Below are 22,151 nucleotides of genomic sequence, written 5' to 3' on the forward strand. Positions count from 1 at the left end.
ATCCATCCAGGGTTTCTGGTTAGGGTAGGTTTTAATAGTCACAGTGGGTACAACTCCAATGCACTTCTTTATAAACTCACTCACCGAGTCAGCGTATAGGTCGATGATGTTCTCTGAAGCTGACCAGAACATATTCCAGTTCGCGTGATCAAAACAATCTTGAAGCATGGCTTCCAATTGGTCAGACCAGCGTTGAATGGTTATATAAAACGTTAGGAGCAAGATGGCATCATGGTCGGATTTGTCGAAGGGAGGGCGGGGGAGGCCTTTATATGCATCATGGAAGTTAGAGTAGCAGTGATCCAGTGTATTACCCCTCTGCATAGTGATGATAGAATTTAGGTAGCCTTGTTCTCAAATTTGCTTTGTTAAAATCCCCAGCAACAATAAATGCAGCCTCAGGATATATGGTTTCTCTTGGTAGGTAAAATGGCCGGCATTTGATTGTAAGGAATTCTAGTTTGGGTGAGCAGAAGGACTTGAGTTCCTGTATGTTTTTATGATTACACCATGAGTCCTTAATCATGAAGCATACACCCCCACCCTTCCTCTTCCCCGAGAGGTGTTAATCTCTGTCGGCGCAATACATGGAGAACCCCGGTGGCTGTACCGATTCCGACAACATATCCCGAGTGCCATGTTTCTGTGAAACAGAGAATGTTACAATCTCTGATGTCTCTCTGGAAGGCAACCCTTGCTCGAATTTCGTCTACCTTGTTGTCAAGAGACTGGACATTGGCAAGTAGTATACTCGGGAGCGGTGGGCGATGTGAACGTCTACGGAGTCTGACCAGGAGGCCGCTTTGTCTTCCCCTTCTGCGGCGCTGTTGTTTTGGGTCGGCTTCTGGAATTAGATCCATTGTTCTGGGTGGTGGTCCGAACAGAGGATCCTCTTCGGGAAAGTTGTATTCCTGGTCGTAATGTTGGTATGTTGACGTTGCTCTTATATCCAATAGTTCTTCCCGGCTGTATGTAATAAGACTTAAGATTTCCTGGGGTAACAATGTAAGAAATAACCAGGGTCGGGGTCGGTCCAGTAACCAGGGTTGGGGTCAGTTCAGTAACCAGGGTACGGGTCGGTCCAGTAGCCAGGGTCGGGGTCGGTCCAGTAACCAGGATTGGGGTCAGTCCAGTAACCGGGGTTGGTGTCAAACCTATGTTGATTCAATTCTGAAAGTAAACTGAATTAACAGTTCCACTTCATTTATTTTCAATTGGAATTTCACACTAAACAAAAATATAAACGCAACATGCATTTCAATTTTTTTTACTGAGTTACAGTTCATATAAGGAAATCAGTCAATTGAAATAAATCTATGGATTTCACATGACTGGGAATACAGATATGCATCTGTTAGTCACAGATAGTGTACCTTAAAAAAAACACACAATCAAATCTATTATTATTAATATTAACAAAAAACACAAATATAACTTGAGTAATTCGATGCAGTATGTCTAGTCAGTATGCAGGCCATGGAAGAACTGGGCCCTTTTCAGCTTCCAGGAATTGTGTACAGATTCTTGTGACATGGGGCCATGCATTATCATGCTGAAACATGAGGTGATGGCGGAGGATGAACGGCACGACAATGAGCCTCAATCTCTTCATGTAACGGGTGTCGTATTGAGGGGACCAAGGCGCAGCGTGTTGAGTGCTCATAATTGAATTTTAATGAAAACGAAACACTTTGACAAAAGAAACAAAACGACAGCCAACAGTTCTGTCAGGTTACCTAAACGAAACAGAAAACAACTACCCACGAAAACCAAGTGGGAAAAGGCTGCCTAAGTATGGCTTCCAATCAGAGACAACGATAGACAGCTGCCTCTGATTGGAAACCATACCCGGCCAAAACATAGAAATACAAACATAGAATGCCCACCCACCTATCACACCCTGACCTAACTAAACAGAGAAAACACAGCTCTCCTGGGTCAGGGCGTGACACTTCAAGGTATCTCTGTGCATTCACATTGCCATCAATAAAATCGAATTGTGTTCGTTGTCCGTAGCTTATGTCTGCCCATACCATAATCCCACCTCACCATGGGGCACTCTGTTCACAATGTTGACATCAGCAAACTGCTCGCCCACACGACTCCATACAGTTGAACCCGGGATTCATCCGTGAAGAGCACACTTCCTCAGTGTGCCAGTGGCCATCGAAGTTGAGCATTTGCCCACTGAAGTTGGTTACGACACCAAACTGCAGTCAGGTCAAGACCCTGGTGAGGATGACGAGCACGCAGATGAGCTTCCCTGAGACGGTTTCTGACAGTTTGTGCAGAAATTCTTCAGTTGTGCAAACCCACAGTTTCATCAGCTGTCCCGGTGGCTGGTTTCAGATGATCCCGCAGGTGAAGGAGGTCCTGGAGGTCCTGGGCTGGCGTGGTAACACGTGGTCTGCGGTTGTGAGGCCAGTTGGACGTACTGCCAAATTCTCTAAAACGAAGTTGGAGGTGGCTTATGGTAGAGAAAATAATATAACATTTTCTGGCAACAGCTCTGGTGGACATTCCTGGAGTCGGTATGCCAATTGCACTCCCTCAAAACTTGAGACATCTGTTGCCTTGTGTTGTGTCACAAACTGCACATTTTAGAGTGGCCTTTTATTGTCCCCAGCGCAAGGTGCACCTGTGTAATGATCATGCTGTTTAATCAGCTTCTTGATATGCTACACCTGTCAGGTGAATGGATTATCTTGGCAAAGGAGAAATGCTCACTAACAACCATGTAAACACATTTGTGGACAACATTTTTGAGAAATAAGCTTTTTGTGCGTATGGAACATTTCTGGGATCTTCTATTTCAGCCCATGAAACATGGGACCAACCCTTTACATGTTGCGTTTATATTTTTGTTCAGTATAGTTTACTTCCTGAATTAACTGAATTGATCCCCAACCCTAATAGACAATCCTGTAACACTTAAGATAATATTAGAATAACCCAGATGGAAATAGTTTGTTAATTCCCATGTTTGCTACATTAGGGGGAACGCAATGGGAAATCCATGTATGAGAGCTCTCCACACCCTCTGATGGATCAGAAGGACTCAGGATGAGGATGGAACTATTCAGTGCTACAAAGAATGGAAGATCCTTGGAGCCTGGCTGTCACGTTTACTCCCGCTCCGGCGGTCGACGTTGCCGGTTTACTAACAACCGGTCCTGGCGACCTATCATTACGCACACCTGGCAACGCATCATTACACACACCTGGTAACCCATCATTACGCACACCTGGCAACCCTTATTACGCACACCTGGTAACCCATCATTACACACACCTGGCAACCATCATTACACACACCTGGCAACCATCATTACACACACCTGGAAACCCTTATTATGCACACCAGGCAACCCTTATTACGCACACCTGGCAACCCTTATTATGTACACCTGGCAACCCATCATTACATACACATGATAACCTATCATTACGCACACCTGGCAACCCATCATTACACACACCTGGCAACCCATCATTACATATACCTGGCAACACATCATTATGCACACCTGGTAAGCTATCATTACGCACACCTGGCAACCCTCATTACGCACACCTGGCAACCCATCATTACACACGCCTGGCAACCCTTATTATGCACACCTGGCAACCCTTATTACGCACACCTGGCAACCCTTATTACGCACACCTGGCAACCCATCATTACACACACCTGGCAACCATCATTACACAGACCTGGCAACCATCATTACATACACCTGGCAACCCATCATTACACACACCTGGCAACCATCATTACACAGACCTGGCAACCATCATTACACACACCTGGCAACCATCATTACACACACCTGGCAACCCACATTACGCACACCTGGCAACCCATCATTACGCACACCTGGCAACCCATAATTATGCACACCTGGCAACCCAGCATTACACACACCTGGCAACCATCATTACACACACCTGGCAACCATCATTACACACACCTGGCAACCATCATTACACACACCTGGCAACCAATTATTACGCATACCTGGCAACCCATAATTATGCACACCTGGCAACCCATCATTACATACACCTGGCAACCCTCATTACGTACACCTGGCAACCCATCATTACACACCTGGCAACCCATAATAATGTACACCTGGCAACCCATCATTACATACACCTGGCAACACATCATTATGTACACCTGGCAACCCTCATTACGCACACCTGGCAACCTATCATTACGCCCCTCTGGCAACCCATCATTACACACACCTGGTAACCCATAATTATGCACACCTGGCAACCTATCATTACGCACACCTGGCAACCCTCAGTTTTTTGGTTTGCTGAATCTCGGATTGCACCTTTTTAAGGGTTTCATAACATGTGTTATAAGTAACACATTCATAAGCACTACATAAGAAGTTCACAAATGCTTATGTCAACAACTGATATTTGATATATTTCTGTCTGCTATTTCTGTCTGCTATCCCGTCTGTGTCCTCAGCCCCTGCTGGGTCTCAGTAGGTGTGTCAGGGCAGCGGTGTGTGAGGCCATCTGCTGTTTGGCAAAGAGAGGTACATGGCAAGACATCACTTATTGGAATCAACACATCATTTGTACCAATGTTTTGTAAACGTTCCTATTTATAAATGATAGCTATGCTATTGATGTCAATAAAGCCTGATCAGATTAAACAAAACGTGTAACATTGGTTTTATTGGTTGCTATACCTTACATACAAAGTTGATGTAACATTTTGACAGTGACAGAGTACATTTGTAATGCGCACCTCTGTTCACACACCGTGGTTGGAGAGGGACTACCAGCACCGTTCCTTTCCTTTTGAAATGTCAATGGAAAGAGATTTGTAGTCTTGAGGGACTCGGAGAGGTAACATTATACAATGTACTTTCTCCTTGGAGCGGAAATATTATATAATGTACTTTCTCCTTGGAGAGGTAACATTACGCATAATCTCTCCACATAGCTTCACAAGACAGGTGTTGGAATAATGATCAAATCAAATCAAATGTTATTGGTCACATACACATGGTTAGCAGATGTTAATGTGAGTGTAGCGAAAATGCTTGTGCTTCTAGTTCCGACCATGCAGTAATATCTAACAAGTAATCTAACAATTTCACAACAACTACCTTATACACACAAGTGTAAAGGAATGATGTTGTTGAAGTCATGTCATCTCATACTGTAATAAGGGTTGTGTCAAGGAAACCAAAATGCCGAGTGTGAAGTGCTCATATTACTTATAATGAAAACACTTTGCAAAATAACAAAACGACCAACAACAGTCCCGTCATGTACAAACAACGAAACGGAAAACAACCACCCACAAAACCCCATGAAAAACAGGATGCCTAAGTATGGCTTCCAATCAGAGACAACGAAAAACACCTGCCTCTGATTGCAAACCATACCCGGCACCAACATAGAAAAATACAACATAGAACGACAATCTAGACAACCCACATAGAAAACAGAAAACCCCAAATACATAGACAAAAACACCCCACTGTCACGCCCTGACCAATCTACTATGGAAAAATAACCTCATACTAAGGTCAGAACTTGACACATACATCTCATTAGTGTTGTTGACTTCCTGCAGTTCCTCTTCCTGCTGGCAGCTCTCTCTGATCACGTACACTATGAGTCCCACACAGATGAAGATCAGCAGAGGAATACTAATAACGTAGAAGAAGAAGACAGAATCTTGTGCAGAACGGACATGTGTCGTCTTGATTTTACAACCCAACTCCCCCAGGAAAACCAAGACACACATCCAGAGCCTCAGGCATGGTGCAGTGAACCTGGAGCAATATTAGGGGTGCAGTGCACAAGTGGCCTCCCCTGTGGCTTAGCATTCCCTATGGCTCTGCCTTCCCTGTAGCTCAGCCTTCCCTGTGGCTCAGCCTTCCCTGTGGCTCAGTTGGTAGAGCATGGTGTGTGCAACGCCAGGGTTGTGGGTTTCCCACGGGGGGCCAGTACAAAAAATAAAAAATAAAAAAATAAATAAAAAGCATGAAATTGTATGAAATATATGCATTCACTACTGTAAGTCGCTCTGGATAAGAGCGTCTGCTAAATGACTAAAATGTAAAATGTAAATGTAAGCGCATTGCTCAAAGGCACAATGGCACACCCCGACAGAGTCATTGCTCAAAGGCACAATGGCACACCCCGACAGAGTCATTGCTCAAAGGCACAATGGCACACCCCGACAGAGTCATTGCTCAAAGGCACAATGGCACACCCCGACAGAGTCATTGCTCAAAGGCACAATGGCACACCCCGACAGAGTCATTGCGCAAAATAGTACGCAGCATCATCTGGATATGTGTGAAACAAAAGTTCAACGTTCACCTTCTGCTACCATTTCTGTCAAAACGTCTACACATACAGTTTGACGTATACGTTCGATAAATCCAACGTACGCACCGCACTGCCTCTGCAACGCAAGGCAAATGCAGCGGTTTCATTGGAAATTAATGTAATTCTGGTGTACCAAAATGCAATGACGCTGTCGGAATGTTCGAAGCGTGACACTGTCTCAGTGTCCGGGTCATCTACTGTATCTCTACTGTAGGGGGCAGCAGAGGAACGCTCCGGGTCATCTACTGTATCTCTACTGTAGGGGGCAGCAGAGGAACGCTCCGGGTCATCTACTGTATCTGTACTGTAGGGGGCAGCAGAGGAACGCTCCGGGTCATCTACTGTATCTCTACTGTAGGGGGCAGCAGAGGAACGCTCCGGGTCATCTACTGTATCTGTACTGTAGGGGGCAGCAGAGGAACGCTCCGGGTCCTCTACTGTATCTCTACTGTAGGGGGCAGCAGAGGAACGCTCCGGGTCCTCTACTGTATCTCTACTGTAGGGGGCAGCAGAGGAACGCTCCGGGTCATCTACTGTATCTCTACTGTAGGGGGCAGCAGAGGAACGCTCCGGGTCATCTACTGTATCTCTACTGTAGGGGGCAGCAGAGGAACGCTCCGGGTCATCTACTGTATCTGTACTGTAGGGGGCAGCAGAGGAACGCTCCGGGTCATCTACTGTATCTGTACTGTAGGGGGCAGCAGAGGAACGCTCCAGGTCATCTACTGTATCTGTACTGTAGGGGGCAGCAGAGGAACGCTCCGGGGTCATCTACTGTATCTGTACTGTAGGGGGCAGCAGAGGAACGCTCCGGGGTCATCTACTGTATCTGTACTGTAGGGGGCAGCAGAGGAACGCTCCGGGTCATCTACTGTATCTGTACTGTAGGAGGCAGCAGAGGAACGCTCCGGGTCATCTACTGTATCTGTACTGTAGGGGGCAGCAGAGGAACGCTCCGGGTCATCTACTGTATCTCTACTGTAGGGGGCAGCAGAGGAACGCTCCGGGTCATCTACTGTATCTGTACTGTAGGGGGCAGCAGAGGAACGCTCCGGGTCATCTACTGTATCTGTACTGTAGGGGGCAGCAGAGGAACGCTCCGGGTTATCTACTGTACCAGTACTGTAGGGGGCAGCAGAGGAACGCTCCGGGTCATCTACTGTATCTGTACTGTAGGGGGCAGCAGAGGAAGGCTCCGGGTCATCTACTGTATCTGTACTGTAGGGGGCAGCAGAGGAACGCTCCGGGTCATCTACTGTATCAGTACTGTAGGGGGCAGCAGAGGAAGGCTCCGGGTCATCTACTGTATCTGTACTGTAGGGGGCAGCAGAGGAACGCTCCGGGTCATCTACTGAATCTCTACTGTAGGGGGCAGCAGAGGAACGCTCCGGGTCATCGACTGTATCTGTACTGTAGGGGGCAGCAGAGGAACGCTCCATGGCATCTACTGTATCTGTACTGTAGGGGGCAGCAGAGGAACGCTCCGGGTCATCTACTGTATCTCTACTGTAGGGGGCAGCAGAGGAACGCTCCAGGTCATCTACTGTATCTCTACTGTAGGGGGCAGCAGAGGAACGCTCCGGGTCATCGACTGTATCTGTACTGTAGGGGGCAGCAGAGGAACGCTCCATGGCATCTACTGTATCTGTACTGTAGGGGGCAGCAGAGGAACGCTCCGGGTCATCTACTGTATCTGTACTGTAGGGGGCAGCAGAGGAACGCTCCGGGTCATCTACTGTATCTGTACTGTAGGGGGCAGCAGAGGAACGCTCCGGGTCATCTACTGTATCTGTACTGTAGGGGGCAGCAGAGGAACGCTCCGGGTCATCTACTGTAGCTCTACTGTAGGGGGCAGCAGAGGAACGATCTGACACCATTCAGGCAGACTATAAATGTGTTAATTTTTTTTTGCTGGATTACCTGAATTATGGCAGCAATGCATCGATTTATGCTTGTACAGATGGCCACGTTTGTGTTGAAAGCTTTCTGGCATGCCTTTCAACCTACGTTTTCAACTTGACCTTGTGATCTGGAAATTGTACACCTAATTCTTTAGGGAAGGTTAAAATGCAATACAAGGTGTCATGTAAGGTAAACATGAAGGGTTTACAGTAGACCTAGTGTTTATCATGAAGGGTTTCCAGTAGACCTACTAGTGTTTATCATGAAGGGTTTACAGTAGACCTACTAGTGTTTATCATGAAGGGTTTACAGTAGACCTACTAGTGTTTATCATGAAGGGTTTCCAGTAGACCTAGTGTTTATCATGAAGGGTTTACAGTAGGCCTAGTGTTTACCATGAAGGGTTTACAGTAGGACTACTAGTGTTTACCATGAAGGGTTTACAGTAGGCCTAGTGTTTATCATGAAGGGTTTACAGTTGGCCTAGTGTTTATCATGAAGGGTTTACAGTAGACCTACTAGTGTTTATCATGAAGGGTTTCCAGTAGGCCTAGTGTTTATCATGAAGGGTTTACAGTAGACCTACTAGTGTTTATCATGAAGGGTTTCCAGTAGACCTAGTGTTTATCATGAAGGGTTTACAGTAGACCTAGTGTTTATCATGAAGGGTTTCCAGTAGACCTACTAGTGTTTATCATGAAGGGTTTACAGTAGACCTACTAGTGTTTATCATGAAGGGTTTACAGTAGACCTACTAGTGTTTATCATGAAGGGTTTCCAGTAGACCTAGTGTTTATCATGAAGGGTTTACAGTAGGCCTAGTGTTTACCATGAAGGGTTTACAGTAGGACTACTAGTGTTTACCATGAAGGGTTTACAGTAGGCCTAGTGTTTATCATGAAGGGTTTACAGTTGGCCTAGTGTTTATCATGAAGGGTTTACAGTAGACCTACTAGTGTTTATCATGAAGGGTTTCCAGTAGGCCTAGTGTTTATCATGAAGGGTTTACAGTAGACCTACTAGTGTTTATCATGAAGGGTTTCCAGTAGACCTAGTGTTTATCATGAAGGGTTTACAGTAGACCTAGTGTTTATCATGAAGGGTTTACAGTAGGCCTAGTGTTTATCATGAAGGGTTTACAGTAGACCTAGTGTTTATCATGAAGGGTTTACAGTAGGCCTAGTGTTTATCATGAAGGGTTTACAGTAGACCTAGTGTTTATCATGAAGGGTTTACAGTAGACCTACTAGTGTTTATCATGAAGGGTTTACAGTAGACCTAGTGTTTATCATGAAGGGTTTACAGTAGACCTACTAGTGTTTATCATGAAGGGTTTCCAGTAGACCTAGTGTTTATCATGAAGGGTTTACAGTAGACCTAGTGTTTATCATGAAGGGTTTACAGTAGGCCTAGTGTTTATCATGAAGGGTTTACAGTTGGCCTAGTGTTTACATTTACATTTTAGTCATTTAGCAGATGCTCTTATCCAGATCGACTTACAGTAGTGAATGCATACATTTCATACATTTTTTTCTCCGTACTGGTCCCCCGTGGGAATCGAACCCACAACCCTGGCGTTGCAAACACCATGCTCAACTGAGCCACACGGGTCTGGGTTTACCGAAGGCCTAGTGTTTATCAAGAAGGGTTTACAGTAGACCTAGTGTTTATCATGAAGGGTTTACAGTAGGCCTAGTGTTTATCATGAAGGGTTTCCAGTAGACCTAGTGTTTATCATGAAGGGTTTACAGTAGACCTAGTGTTTATCATGAAGGGTTTACAGTAGGCCTAGTGTTTATCATGAAGGGTTTCCAGTAGACCTAGTGTTTATCATGAAGGGTTTACAGTAGACCTAGTGTTTATCATGAAGGGTTTACAGTAGACCTAGTGTTTATCATGAAGGGTTTACAGTAGGCCTAGTGTTTATCATGAAGGGTTTACAGTAGACCTAGTGTTTATCATGAAGGGTTTACAGTAGGCCTACTAGTGTTAGTCATGAAGTGTAGGAGAGATCATTTTGTGGGTCATTGTCGGTGTTCTTCCATTGCCAGGCTGCCATTTTCTCCTGCTGTTTGAGTTCACAGTGAAATAGGCCTACAGTATATACTAGGGTTTATCCTTTAGCCTAGGAGAGAGATCATTTTGTGGCTCATTCAGACACGAGATAACTTGGCAATCATTGCCCGACTGACTTTCACCTGTCCTACTGCTGTAGTATGAGGGAGTTGACAGTGAAATAGGATTAAAAGTCCCAATAAAGCCTGGCTGCTGGCTGCAAACTGAGGTCAGGGCTTAGCCAGGTGTCTGTGTGTCTGTCTGTGGGGCGGGGTCAGCTTGACCCATTGAACAAGGTAGCAATGAACCAGATAGCATTGAACCAGGTAACTATGAACCAGGTAGCATTGAACCAGGTAGCTATGAACCAGGTAGCTATGAACCAGGTAGCATTGAACCAGGTAGCTATGAACCAGGTAGCTATGAACCAGGTAGCTATGAACCAGGTAGAATTGAACCAGGTAGAATTGAACCAGGTAGCTAGGAACCAGGTAGCTATGAACCAGGTAGCATTGAACCAGGTAGATATTAACCAGGTAGCTATGAACCAGGTAGCATTGAACCAGGTAGCATTGAACCAGGTAGAATTGAACCAGGTAGATATGAACCAGGTAGATATGAACCAGGTAGCATTTAACCAGGTAGATATTAACCAGGTAGCTATGAACCAGGTAGCATTGAACCAGGTAGAATTGAACCAGGTAGAATTGAACCAGGTAGATATGAACCAGGTAGCTATGAACCAGGTAGCATTGAACCAGGTAGATATTAACCAGGTAGATATGAACCAGGTAACATTGAACCAGGTAGCTATGAACCAGGTAGCTATGAACCAGGTAGATTTGAACCAGGTAGAATTGAACCAGGTAGCTATGAACCAGGTAGCTATGAACCAGGTAGCATTGAACCAGGTAGATATTAACCAGGTAGCTATGAACCAGGTAGCATTGAACCAGGTAGCTATGAACCAGGTAGAATTGAACCAGGTAGCTATGAACCAGGTAGATATGAACCAGGTAGCATTGAACCAGGTAGCATTGAACCAGGTAGCTATGAACCAGGTAACATTGAACCAGGTAGATATGAACAAGGTAGCTATGAACCAGGTAGCATTGAACCAGGTAGCTATGAACCAGGTAGCTATGAACCAGGTAGCTATGAACCAGGTAGCTATGAACCAGGTAGAATTGAACCAGGTAGAATTGAACCAGGTAGCTATGAACCAGGTAGCTATGAACCAGGTAGAATTGAACCAGGTAGATATTAACCAGGTAGCTATGAACCAGGTAGCATTGAACCAGGTAGAATTGAACCAGGTAGAATTGAACCAGGTAGATATGAACCAGGTAGCTATGAACCAGGTAGCATTGAACCAGGTAGATATTAACCAGGTAGATATGAACCAGGTAGCATTGAACCAGGTAGCTATGAACCAGGTAGCTATGAACCAGGTAGATTTGAACCAGGTAGAATTGAACCATGTAGCTATGAACCAGGTAGCTATGAACCAGGTAGCATTGAACCAGGTAGATATTAACCAGGTAGATATGAACCAGGTAGCTATGAACCAGGTAGATATGAACCAGGTAGAATTGAACCAGGTAGCTATGAACCAAGTAGCTATGAACCAGGTAGCATTGAACCAGGTAGAATTGAACCAGGTAGCTATGAACCAGGTAGATATGAACCAGGTAGAATTGAACCAGGTAGCTATGAACCAGGTATCATTGAACCAGGTAGATATGAACCAGGTAGCATTGAACCAGGTAGCTGTGAACCAGGTAGCATTGAACCAGGTAGCATTGAACCAGGTAACTATGAACCAGGTAGCTATGGACCAGGTAGCATTGAACCAGGTAGCTATGAACCAGGTATCATTGAACCAGGTAGATATGAACCAGGTAGCATTGAACCAGGTAGAATTGAACCAGGTAGCATTGAACCAGGTAGCTATGAACCAGGTAGAATTGAACCAGGTAGATATGAACCAGGTAGAATTGAACCAGGTAGAATTGAACCAGGTAGAATTGAACCAGGTAGAATTGAACCAGGTAGAATTGAACCAGGTAGAATTGAACCAGGTAGAATTGAACCAGGTAGATGGCTACTGACCATATATGCCATTTAGCAGATGCTTCTATCCAAAGCGATTTCCAGTCATGCTGCATACATTTTATACATGGAATTTAACCCACAATCCTGGTCGTTGCAAGCCTCATGCCCTACCAACCTACCAATACGTCATGTCACATGACCTATTGTATTCTATCCTACTTTACTTTATTCTAGGCTATATTCTTCTAATCTATTCTATTCTAAATCTACTATTTGTTTATTGAACGACCATAATGATAAGGGTGGCTTGTAAATAACTTGCAAGGCATGATATTCCCATCTGAACTGTCCTCTGGCTTTCAGATTGTATGAAAAAGCCCTATAGGGATGTTCTAAATAATTCATTATTCTACACTGTAGTGTACACAGCAACTAACGTATATTGTTCTATCCGTGCAGCCTACAAAATGTAATCTCGCGGGATTTACCACCGCAGATGAGAAAGGGTCCCTACCCCATTGAAGTTGAAAAGTAAAATGGTTAGTGTTTGGCAGGGATTGTGGTTAAGGTAAGGGTTTTACGAATAGGATTTAGAGTAGGTGCGTACCAGGGATCCCCAGATAGCACTAACCGATGAGAAAGGCGGTTCATTCGAGCGATGTCATCACCGCGCACCGCCACTGCACAGGTGGCGTGGCGTCATGCACTCGTCGGTTGAGCGAGCGCGCCGCGGTTTTTTGCGTAACCCGATTGGAGTATTAGAGGCAGCTTCCTTCCATCAGATTGGTTTCTACCCGGTAACCTGGTCCCCTCACTACACCATTCAGGCCACACCACCACTTTCCCCATTACCGGCATCTCCCACCCGAGTCGATGCTACCTGGAAAACGAAGTGCCGAAATTATGTCGGTTTCGGTGGCGTTCATTGGAGTACTGATGCTGCATTCGGTCTCCTCGCAGAACGGTAAGAATGTGAAGTGCACGGCTGCCCTGCCGCCCGGTAGAAATACCGGGACATCATGGCTCCTTGCGGGTTTTTAACTGGACACTCAATGATCTTGCTTCAATTTCTGTCATAATATCGTGGCCCTGGATTGAAATTTTGTGCGTCAAATCCTTGTAGTGAATATTGATTTATAGGCTATCCACATGATTTTCAGTGGATGTAGTAGAAAATGGCAGCAAATTACAAGGACATATTTCGACCCTCTTATATATATATATTTTATTTTATTAATTATGTTCATACCCGAAGCAATGCGGTGAATAGAATTACAGAATTAAGGCTATGAATTGAATTAAATTATTATCGAATAAAAGCATATTAGCACCCATGCGAGCCATTTGTTACAAAGTACCAATAAACCATATATGGTCAACACTGTCAATTGGATGGATGGTTTCCCGTTATTAATACAGGCCTGCGATTAATTTATACATTCCTTTAAACTAGCCTAGGCCTATATGTTTATCTATGTCCACAAAATACATTTTTTATTTCCTAATGACATCACATCTTCATTAGAATGTAAAGGGGACTGGACCATAAAGAGCCGTTCCTTAATTAACAAGGACTTGTTATATGTGAACAGTAAGTTGTGATATCATCACATAGTCTATGTCCTACCCGTGTCCTCTCTCGAATAACCCTACATGACTCAGTCACCTGTTACTGGTCTGGTCGTGGCTACATCAAAGCATAATTCCAACTCCTACAGGTTGAAATGAACCAGAAACCCGTCACAGGGCCCAAAGCTTTTCATCAGACTGACGTTGAGAACAGAACGCCATTCAATCATGTTGTGTGTCCAGATGTAATTGTAAGATGCTTGATGTTTGGTATATGCAGCTAGTCAGAGAAGCAGGCAGGCAGTAAAGCAGATGCAGGCAGTCAGAGAGGCAGGCAGTCAGAGGCAAAGAAGCCGAGAGGCAGGCTGTCAGAGAGGCAGGCTGTCAGAGAGGCAGGCTGTCAGAGAGGCAGGCTGTCAGAGAGGCAGGCAGGCAGGCAGTCAGAGGCAAAGAGGCAGGCAGTCAGAGCGGCAGGCAGTCAGAGCGGCAGGCAGGCTGTCAGAGAGGCAGGCAGGCTGTCAGAGAGGCAGGCAGGCTGTCAGAGAGGCAGGCAGGCTGTCAGAGAGGCAGGCAGGCTGTCAGAGAGGCAGGCAGGCTGTCAGAGAGGCAGGCAGGCAGTCAGAGAGGCAGGCAGGCAGTCAAATCAAATCACATTTTATTGGTCACATGCAGATTGTTATTACGGGTGTTGCGAAATGCTTGTGTTCCTAACTCCAACAGTGCAGAGAAGCAGGCAGAAAGGCGGGCAGGCAGGCAGAAAAGCAGGCATGCACTGACTGACTGTAAATAGGTCCACCAGTCCATTCTGCTGCATGTTGCTATTTTTAGACTGTAGATCACTCAGCACTGGGAACCATAGCTTTGATATGTTCTCTCTTCTCCTGGAACACACACACACTACTATGCCTTTAATGTCCTCTCCTGGAACACACACACACTACTATGCCTTTAATGTCCTCTCCTGGAACACACACACACTACTATGCCTTTAATGTCCTCTCCTGGAACACACACACACTACTATGCCTTTAATGTCCTCTCCTGGAAGAGAAGAATGGACCGGGTTAACACTTCACAGAGAGAGAGATGCAGGACGAGGCACTGTGGAATGCTATTGATTTAAAGTAACTGTCCAGTGTTTCCACATTTCTATGAAATATGACCTATAATTACTTACAATATCACTGAAATAGTTTTCCTTCCCCCCCCCCCAAAAAATGGTATGGTAATTAAATATGTTTATAAATCTTGTTAAACTCTGAGCGGTTATTTTGAGTTTGGGGGGGGTACCCCCCCATCCCTTCCACCCAACACATTAAAAAAGAAAACAGAAAATAAAAAGTGACATATCATTTGAAAACGACAGGCCTAGTCTTTTTGGAAATCAAACTCAAATATTACTGCTGGCAATGTCATAAGAATCCAACTCAGTATTAGGAAGGTGTTCTTAATGTTTTGTCCACTCAGTGTTTATCATTCCTGTAAGACAAAAAACAACTTTTCACAAGACGTGCTTTTAAATTGTGTTCTTAAATTTTGCACAAATGTATCACTTTGGAACAGCAATTGGTGACATATTTTATCTCCAACCAAGACTTTCAAATCTCTTATCCCCCCCTCACCCCCGAGGAAAACTACAAATAGTTTCTATAGTAGTCACATCGTTTCTGAGACCTTTATCTGAATTCCGCAGCTCACACCTTTCTAACAGTACTAAATATGTGTTTGTAGGACTTATAGTTTTTAAACCAAAATGTACTTTATGAGGGTAGTGTACAATATTACATGTAGTTTAGAAAATGCCACCAGAGGGCTGTAGAGTTTAACAGGTGTTAAAAAGCAGCTTTTCAGTGTTGGAATGGTGTGGGCGTACCCCAACAAAATAATGGTGTGGGCGTATCCCAATAACAGAAGGGTGTGGGTTTATACCGGTCGTTACAAATATTAACGCATGTAAACCGCTGATTGGCCAGCTCATCCACCTCAGGAGTATGACATCATGCTCTATGAGGAAATAGCAAGCATTTTTTTTAAAATGGTCTGTTTGAGATACAAGTTTGAGGTGGGGGTTTTTAAAGTGTTTTTTTCCCCCCTCCAATTTATGCTTTGGCCACAAATAAGACAATAGGGTAAGTCAACAACAGTATTTGGGTATGAGTTAACAGAATATTAACTTTTGTAGGTGAGATTTTCACTGGACGGTTACTTTAAATACACAGTGGAGACGTACATTGTTTTCAGAAAGTATTCACACTCCTTGATTTTTTCCACATTATGTTGTTGTTACAAACTGGGATTAAAATTCATTTAATTGTCTTTTTTTTGTCAACAATCTACACAAAATACTCTGCAATGTCAAAATGGAAGAACATTAAAAAAAGTATACAGTACCAGTCAAAAGTTTTAGAACACCTACTCATTCAAGGGGTTTTCTTTATTTTTACTATTTTCTACATTGTAGAATAATAGTGAAGACATCAAAACTATGAAATAACCCATGGAATCATGTAGTAACCAAAAAAAGTGCTAAACAAATCAAAATATAATTTATATTTGAGATTCTTCAAAGTATCCACCCTTTGCCTTGATGCCAGCTTTGGACACTCTTGGCATTCTCTCAACCAACTTCATGAGGTAGTAACCTGGAATGCATTTCAATTAACAGGTGTGCCTTGTTAAAAGTTCATCTTTGGAATTTCTTTCCTTAATGTGTTTGAGCCAATCAGTTGTGTTGTGACAAGGTAGGGGTGGTATACAGAAGATAGCCCTATTTGGTAAAAGACCAAGTCCATATTATGGCAAGAACAGCTCAAATAAGCAAAGAGAAATGGCAGTCCATTACTTTAAGACATGGCCAGTTAATCCGGAAAATTTCAAGAATTTCAAAAACTTTCAAGAAAGTTTCTTCAAGTACAGTCGCAAAAACCATCAAGCGCTATGATGAAACTGGCTCTCATGAGGACCGCCACAGGAAAGGAAGACCCAGAGTTACCTCTGCTGCAGAGGATACGACTTCACTGCACATCAGATTGCAACCCAAATAAATACCTTACAGAGTTCAAGTAAAAGATCTCACATCTCAACATCAACTGTTCAGAGGAGACTGCATGAATTAGGCCTTCATGGTTGAATTGCTGCAAAGAAACCACTACTAAAGGACACCAATAATAAGAAGAGACTTGCTTGGGCCAAGAAACACGAGCAATGGACATTAGAGTGGTGGATATCTGTCCTTTAGTCTGATGAGTCTAAACTTGAGATTTTTGGTTCCAACCACTGTGTCTTTTTGAGACGCAGAGTAGATGAACGGATCATCTCCACCTATGTGGTTTCCACCGTGAAGCATGGAGGAGGTGTGATGGTGTGGGGGTGCTTTGCTGGTGACACTGTGATTTTATTTAGAATTCAAGACACACTTAACTAGCATGGCTACCACAGCATTCTGCAGCAATACGCCATCCCATCTGCTTTGCACTTAGTGGGACTATCATTTGTTTTTCAACAGGACAATGACCCAACACACCACCAGGCTGTGTAAGGGCTTTTTGAGAGAGTGATGGAGTGCTGCATCTGATGACCGGGCCTCAACAATCACCCGACCTCAACCCAATTGAGATGGTTTGGGATGATTTGGACTATGGAATGAAGGAAAAGCAGCCAACAAGTGCTCATCATATGTTGGAACTGCTTCAAGACTGTAGGAAAAACATTCCAGGTGAAGCTGGTTGAGAGAATGCCAAGAGTGTCCAAAGCTGTCATCAAAGCAAAGGGTGGCTACTTTGAAGAATTTGTTTAACACTTTTTTGGTTACTACATGATTCCATATGTGTTATTTCATAGTTTTGATGTCTTCAGTACTATTCTATAATATAGAAAATAGTAAAAATAAAGAAAATCCTTGAATGACTAGGTGAGTCTGAACTTTTGACTGGTACTGTATGTATGTGTGTGTATATATATATATATATATATATATACTAGTACTACAGTGACTTGCGAAAGTGTTCACCCCCTTGGCTTTTTTACTATTTTGTTGCCTTACAACCTGGAATTAAAATGGATTTTGGGGGGGTTTGTATAATTATTTACACAACATGCCTACCTCTTTGAAGATGCAAAATATTTTTATTGTGAAACAAACAATAAATAAGACAAACATTCAACTTAAGCGTTCATAACTATTCACTTTGTAGAGCCACCTTTTGCAGCAATTACAGTTGCAAGTCTTTTGGAGTATGTCTCGATAAGCTTGGCACATCTAGCCACTGGGATTTTTGCCCATTCTTCAAGGCAAAACTGCTCTAGCTCCTTCAATTTGGATGGGTTCTGCAGGTGTACAGCAATCTTTAATTCATACCACAGATTCTCAATTGGATTGAGGTCTGGGCTTTGACTAGGCCATTCCAAGACATTTAAATGTTTCCCCTTAAACCACTCAAGTGTTGCTTTAGCAGTATGCTTAGGGTCATTGTCCTGCTGGAAGGTGAACCCCCGTCCCAGTCTCAAATCTCTGGAAGACTGAAACAGGTTTCCCTCAAGGATTTCCCTGTATTTAGTGCCACCCATGATTTCTTCAATTCTGACCAGTTTTCCAGTCCCTGCCGATGAAAAACATCCCCACAGCATGATGCTGCCAACCACCATGGGATGGTGTTCTTGGAGTGATGAGAGGTGTTGGGTTTGTGCCAGACATAGTGTTTTCCATGATGGCCAAAAATCTCAATTTTAGTCTCATCTGACCAGAGTACCTTCTTCCATATGTTTGGGGAGTCTCCCACATGCCTTTTGGTGAACACCAAATGTGTTTGCTTATTTTTTCTCTCTAAACAATGGATTTTATCTGGCCACTCTTCCGTAAAGCCCAGCTCTGTGGAGTGTACGGCTTAAAGTGGTCCTATGGACAGACACTCCAATCTCCTCTGTGGAGCTTTGCAGCTCCTTCAGGGTTATCTTTGATCTCTTTGTTGCCTCTCTGATTAATGCCCTCCTTGCCTGGTCCGTGAGTTTTGGTGGGCGGCCCTCTCTTGGCAGGTTTGTTGTGGTGCCATATTCTTTCCATTTTTTAATAATGGATTTAATGGTGCTCCGTGGGATGTTCAAAGTTTCTGATATTTTTTTATAATCCAACCCTGATCTGTACTTCTCCCCAACTTTGTCCCTGACCTGTTTGGAGAGCTCCTTGGTCTTCATGGTGCCGCTTGCTTGGTGGTGTTGCAGACTCCTGGGCCTTTCAGAACAGGTGTATATGTACTGAGATCATATGACACTTAGATTGCACACAGGTGGACTTTATTTAACTAATTATGTGACTTCTGAAGGTAATTGGTTGCACCAGATCTTATTTAGGGGCTTCATAGCAAAGGGGGTGAATTCATATGCTTTTCCGTATTTAATTTTTTTGAATTTTTTGAAACAAGTAATTTTTTTCACTTCACCAATTTGGGCTATTTTGTGTATGTCCATTTCATGAAATCCAAATAAAAATCAATTTAAATTACAGGTTGTAATGCAACAAAATAGGAAAAATGCCAAGGGGGATGAATACTTTTGCAAGGCGCTGTACATCTTCATTAGATTAGTATTCAACCCCTTGAATCAATACATGTTACAATCAACCATTTTCAGGTCTTTGCCATAGATTTTCAAGCAGATTGAAGTGAAAACTGCAGCTCGGCCACTCAGGAACATTCACTGTATGTCACCTCTCCTCGGTGGTTTAGATAGGTGTAAGGTATGGCTGTGAAGTAACGTAGATGTGACTCCACAGTGGCTAAGAGAATAGTGTAGGGCCTATAAAGGCTATATTATAGATGGCTTTTCTTCTTCAACTGTCTCAAAACACATGGGAAGGAAAGGTCTGAGAGTAGAGCACAGTAGAGCAGAACAGAGCACAGTAGAGCAGAACAGAGCACAGTAGAGCAGAACAGAGCACAGTAGAGCAGAACAGAGCACAGTAGAGCAGAACAGAGCAGAACAGAGCACAGTAGAGCAGAACAGAGCACAGTAGAGCAGAACAGAGCACAGTAGAGCGCAGTAGAGCAGAGCAGAGCGCAGTAGAGCAGAGCAGAGCGCAGTAGAGCGCAGTAGAACAGAGCACAGTAGAGCAGAGCAGAGCGCAGTAGAGCAGAACAGAGCACAGTAGAGCACAGTAGAGCAGAACAGAGCGCAGTAGAGCGAGCAGAACAGAGCGCAGTAGAGCGAGCAGAACAGAGCGCAGTAGAGCAGAACAAAATGGAACAGAGCAGAACAGAGCACAGTAGAGCAGAACAGAGCACAGTAGAGCAGAACAGAGCACAGTAGAGCAGAACAGAGCACAGTAGAGCAGAACAGAGCACAGTAGAGCAGAACAGAGCACAGTAGAGCAGAACAGAGCACAGTAGAGCAAAACAGCACAGTAGAGCAGAACAGAGCACAGTAGAGCAGAACAAAACGGAACAGAACAGAGCAACTACAGACCACAGGGGAGACACCATTTTATATCAACTAATGGCTATTCATATTTGAAGCCTCGCCAGATTTAACCTACTGCTGAGATAAAGACTCCCCACTGTGTGTGTGTGTGTGTGTGTGTGTGTGTGTGTGTGTGTGTGTGTGTGTGTGTGTGTGTTCCCCTTGGCCTCAATGCCACTATGTATCATGTTTTCAGTCAGTGAGACAGGTTGTCTTTTAATAGATTAATACAACAGGACAAGACTGTTTCAATTCATTTCCCACTGGTGAGAGAATAACATATGATTTGAAAATAACAAAGTCACCTACAGTACATCTAGTAGGTATGGGGGATTAGACATCATAGAGCAGGTATGGGTGATGAGACATAATACAGTAGGTATGGGTGATTAGACATAATACAGTAGGTATGGGTGATGAGACATAATACAGTAGGTATGGGTGATTAGGCATAATACAGTAGGTATGGGTGATTAGACATAATACAGTAGGTATGGGTGATTAGACGTAATACAGTAGGTATGGGTGATTAGACATCCTAGAGTAGGTATGGGTGATTAGACATAATACAGTAGGTATGGGTGATTAGACATAATACAGTAGGTATGGGTGATTAGACATAATACAGTAGGTATGGGTGATTAGACATAATACAGCAGGTATGGGTGATTAGACATAATACAGTAGGTATGGGTGATTAGACATAATACAGTAGGTATGGGTGATTAGACATAATACAGTAGGTATGGGTGATTAGACATAATACAGTAGGTATGGGTGATTAGACATAATACAGTAGGTATGGGTGATTAGACATAATACAGTAGGTATGGGTGATTAGACATAATACAGTAGGTATGGGTGATTAGACATAATACAGCAGGTATGGGTGATTAGACATAATACAGCAGGTATGGGTGATTAGACATAATACAGTAGGTATGGGTGATTAGACATAATACAGTAGGTATGGGTGATTAGACATAATACAGTAGGTATGGGTGATTAGACATAATACAGCAGGTATGGGTGATTAGACATAATACAGTAGGTATGGGTCATTAGACATATTACAGTAGGTATGGGTCATTAGACATAATACAGTAGGTATGGGTCATTAGACATAATACAGTAGGTATGGGTCATTAGATATAATACAGTAGGTATGGGTGATTAGACATAATACAGTAGGTATGGGTGATTAGACATATTACAGTAGGTATGGGTCATTAGACATCATGGAGTAGGTATGGGTGATTAGACATAATATAGTAGGTATGGGTGATTAGACATAATACAGTAGGTATGGGTGATGAGACATAATACAGTAGGTATTGGTGATGAGACATAATACAGTAGGTATGGGTGATTAGACATAATACAGTAGGTATGGGTGATTAGACATAATACAGTAGGTATGGGTGATTAGACGTAATACAGTAGGTATGGGTGATTAGACGTAATACAGTAGGTATGGGTGATTAGACATCCTAGAGTAGGTATGGGTGATTAGACATAATACAGTAGGTATGGGTGATTAGACATAATACAGTAGGTATGGGTGATTAGACATAATACAGTAGGTATGGGTGATTAGACATAATACAGTAGGTATGGGTGATTAGAAAAAATACAGTAGGTATGGGTGATTAGACATAATACAGTAGGTATGGGTGATTAGACATCCTAGAGTAGGTATGGGTGATTAGACATAATACAGTAGGTATGGGTGATTAGACATAATA

General features: G+C 43.5%; 2 protein-coding genes across 3 annotated transcripts in view; both read left to right on the plus strand.

Moving 5' to 3' along the window:
• Positions 1–10,669: 10,669 nt before the first annotated feature.
• On the plus strand, positions 10,670–12,759 carry LOC115196640 (spermidine/spermine N(1)-acetyltransferase-like protein 1). The gene is made up of 3 exons (XM_029757485.1): positions 10,670–10,808; positions 11,544–11,678; positions 12,751–12,759. The coding sequence occupies exons 1-3, from the start codon at positions 10,695–10,697 to the stop codon at positions 12,757–12,759; spliced, it is 258 nt and encodes an 85-aa protein (XP_029613345.1). The 5' UTR covers positions 10,670–10,694.
• Positions 12,760–12,983: 224 nt separating this feature from the next.
• The window catches only part of LOC115197691 (neuroplastin), a 43,278-nt gene continuing 34,110 nt past the window's right edge, over positions 12,984–22,151 (plus strand). The window contains exon 1 of one of the 2 annotated variants that reach the window (XM_029759453.1): positions 12,984–13,351. In XM_029759453.1, coding sequence (XP_029615313.1) covers positions 13,261–13,351 — 91 coding nt within the window. In that variant the 5' untranslated portion in view covers positions 12,984–13,260. The remainder of the gene's footprint in view (positions 13,352–22,151) is intronic. The other variant, XM_029759454.1, reaches the window with a different exon arrangement.

Source organism: Salmo trutta, chromosome 7 (assembly GCF_901001165.1).
Source record: "Salmo trutta chromosome 7, fSalTru1.1, whole genome shotgun sequence".
NCBI lineage: Eukaryota > Metazoa > Chordata > Actinopteri > Salmoniformes > Salmonidae > Salmo > Salmo trutta.

Bases quoted from the DNA above. Each gene is read 5' to 3' on its own strand.
- LOC115196640 (XM_029757485.1), top strand. From the start codon at position 10,695: ATGAACCAGGTAGCTATGAACCAGGTAGCATTGAACCAGGTAGCTATG. The intron at 10,809-11,543 runs GTAGCTAGGAAC...GAATTGAACCAG, and splicing joins ACCAGGTAGAATTGAACCAG to GTAGCTATGAACCAGGTAGC.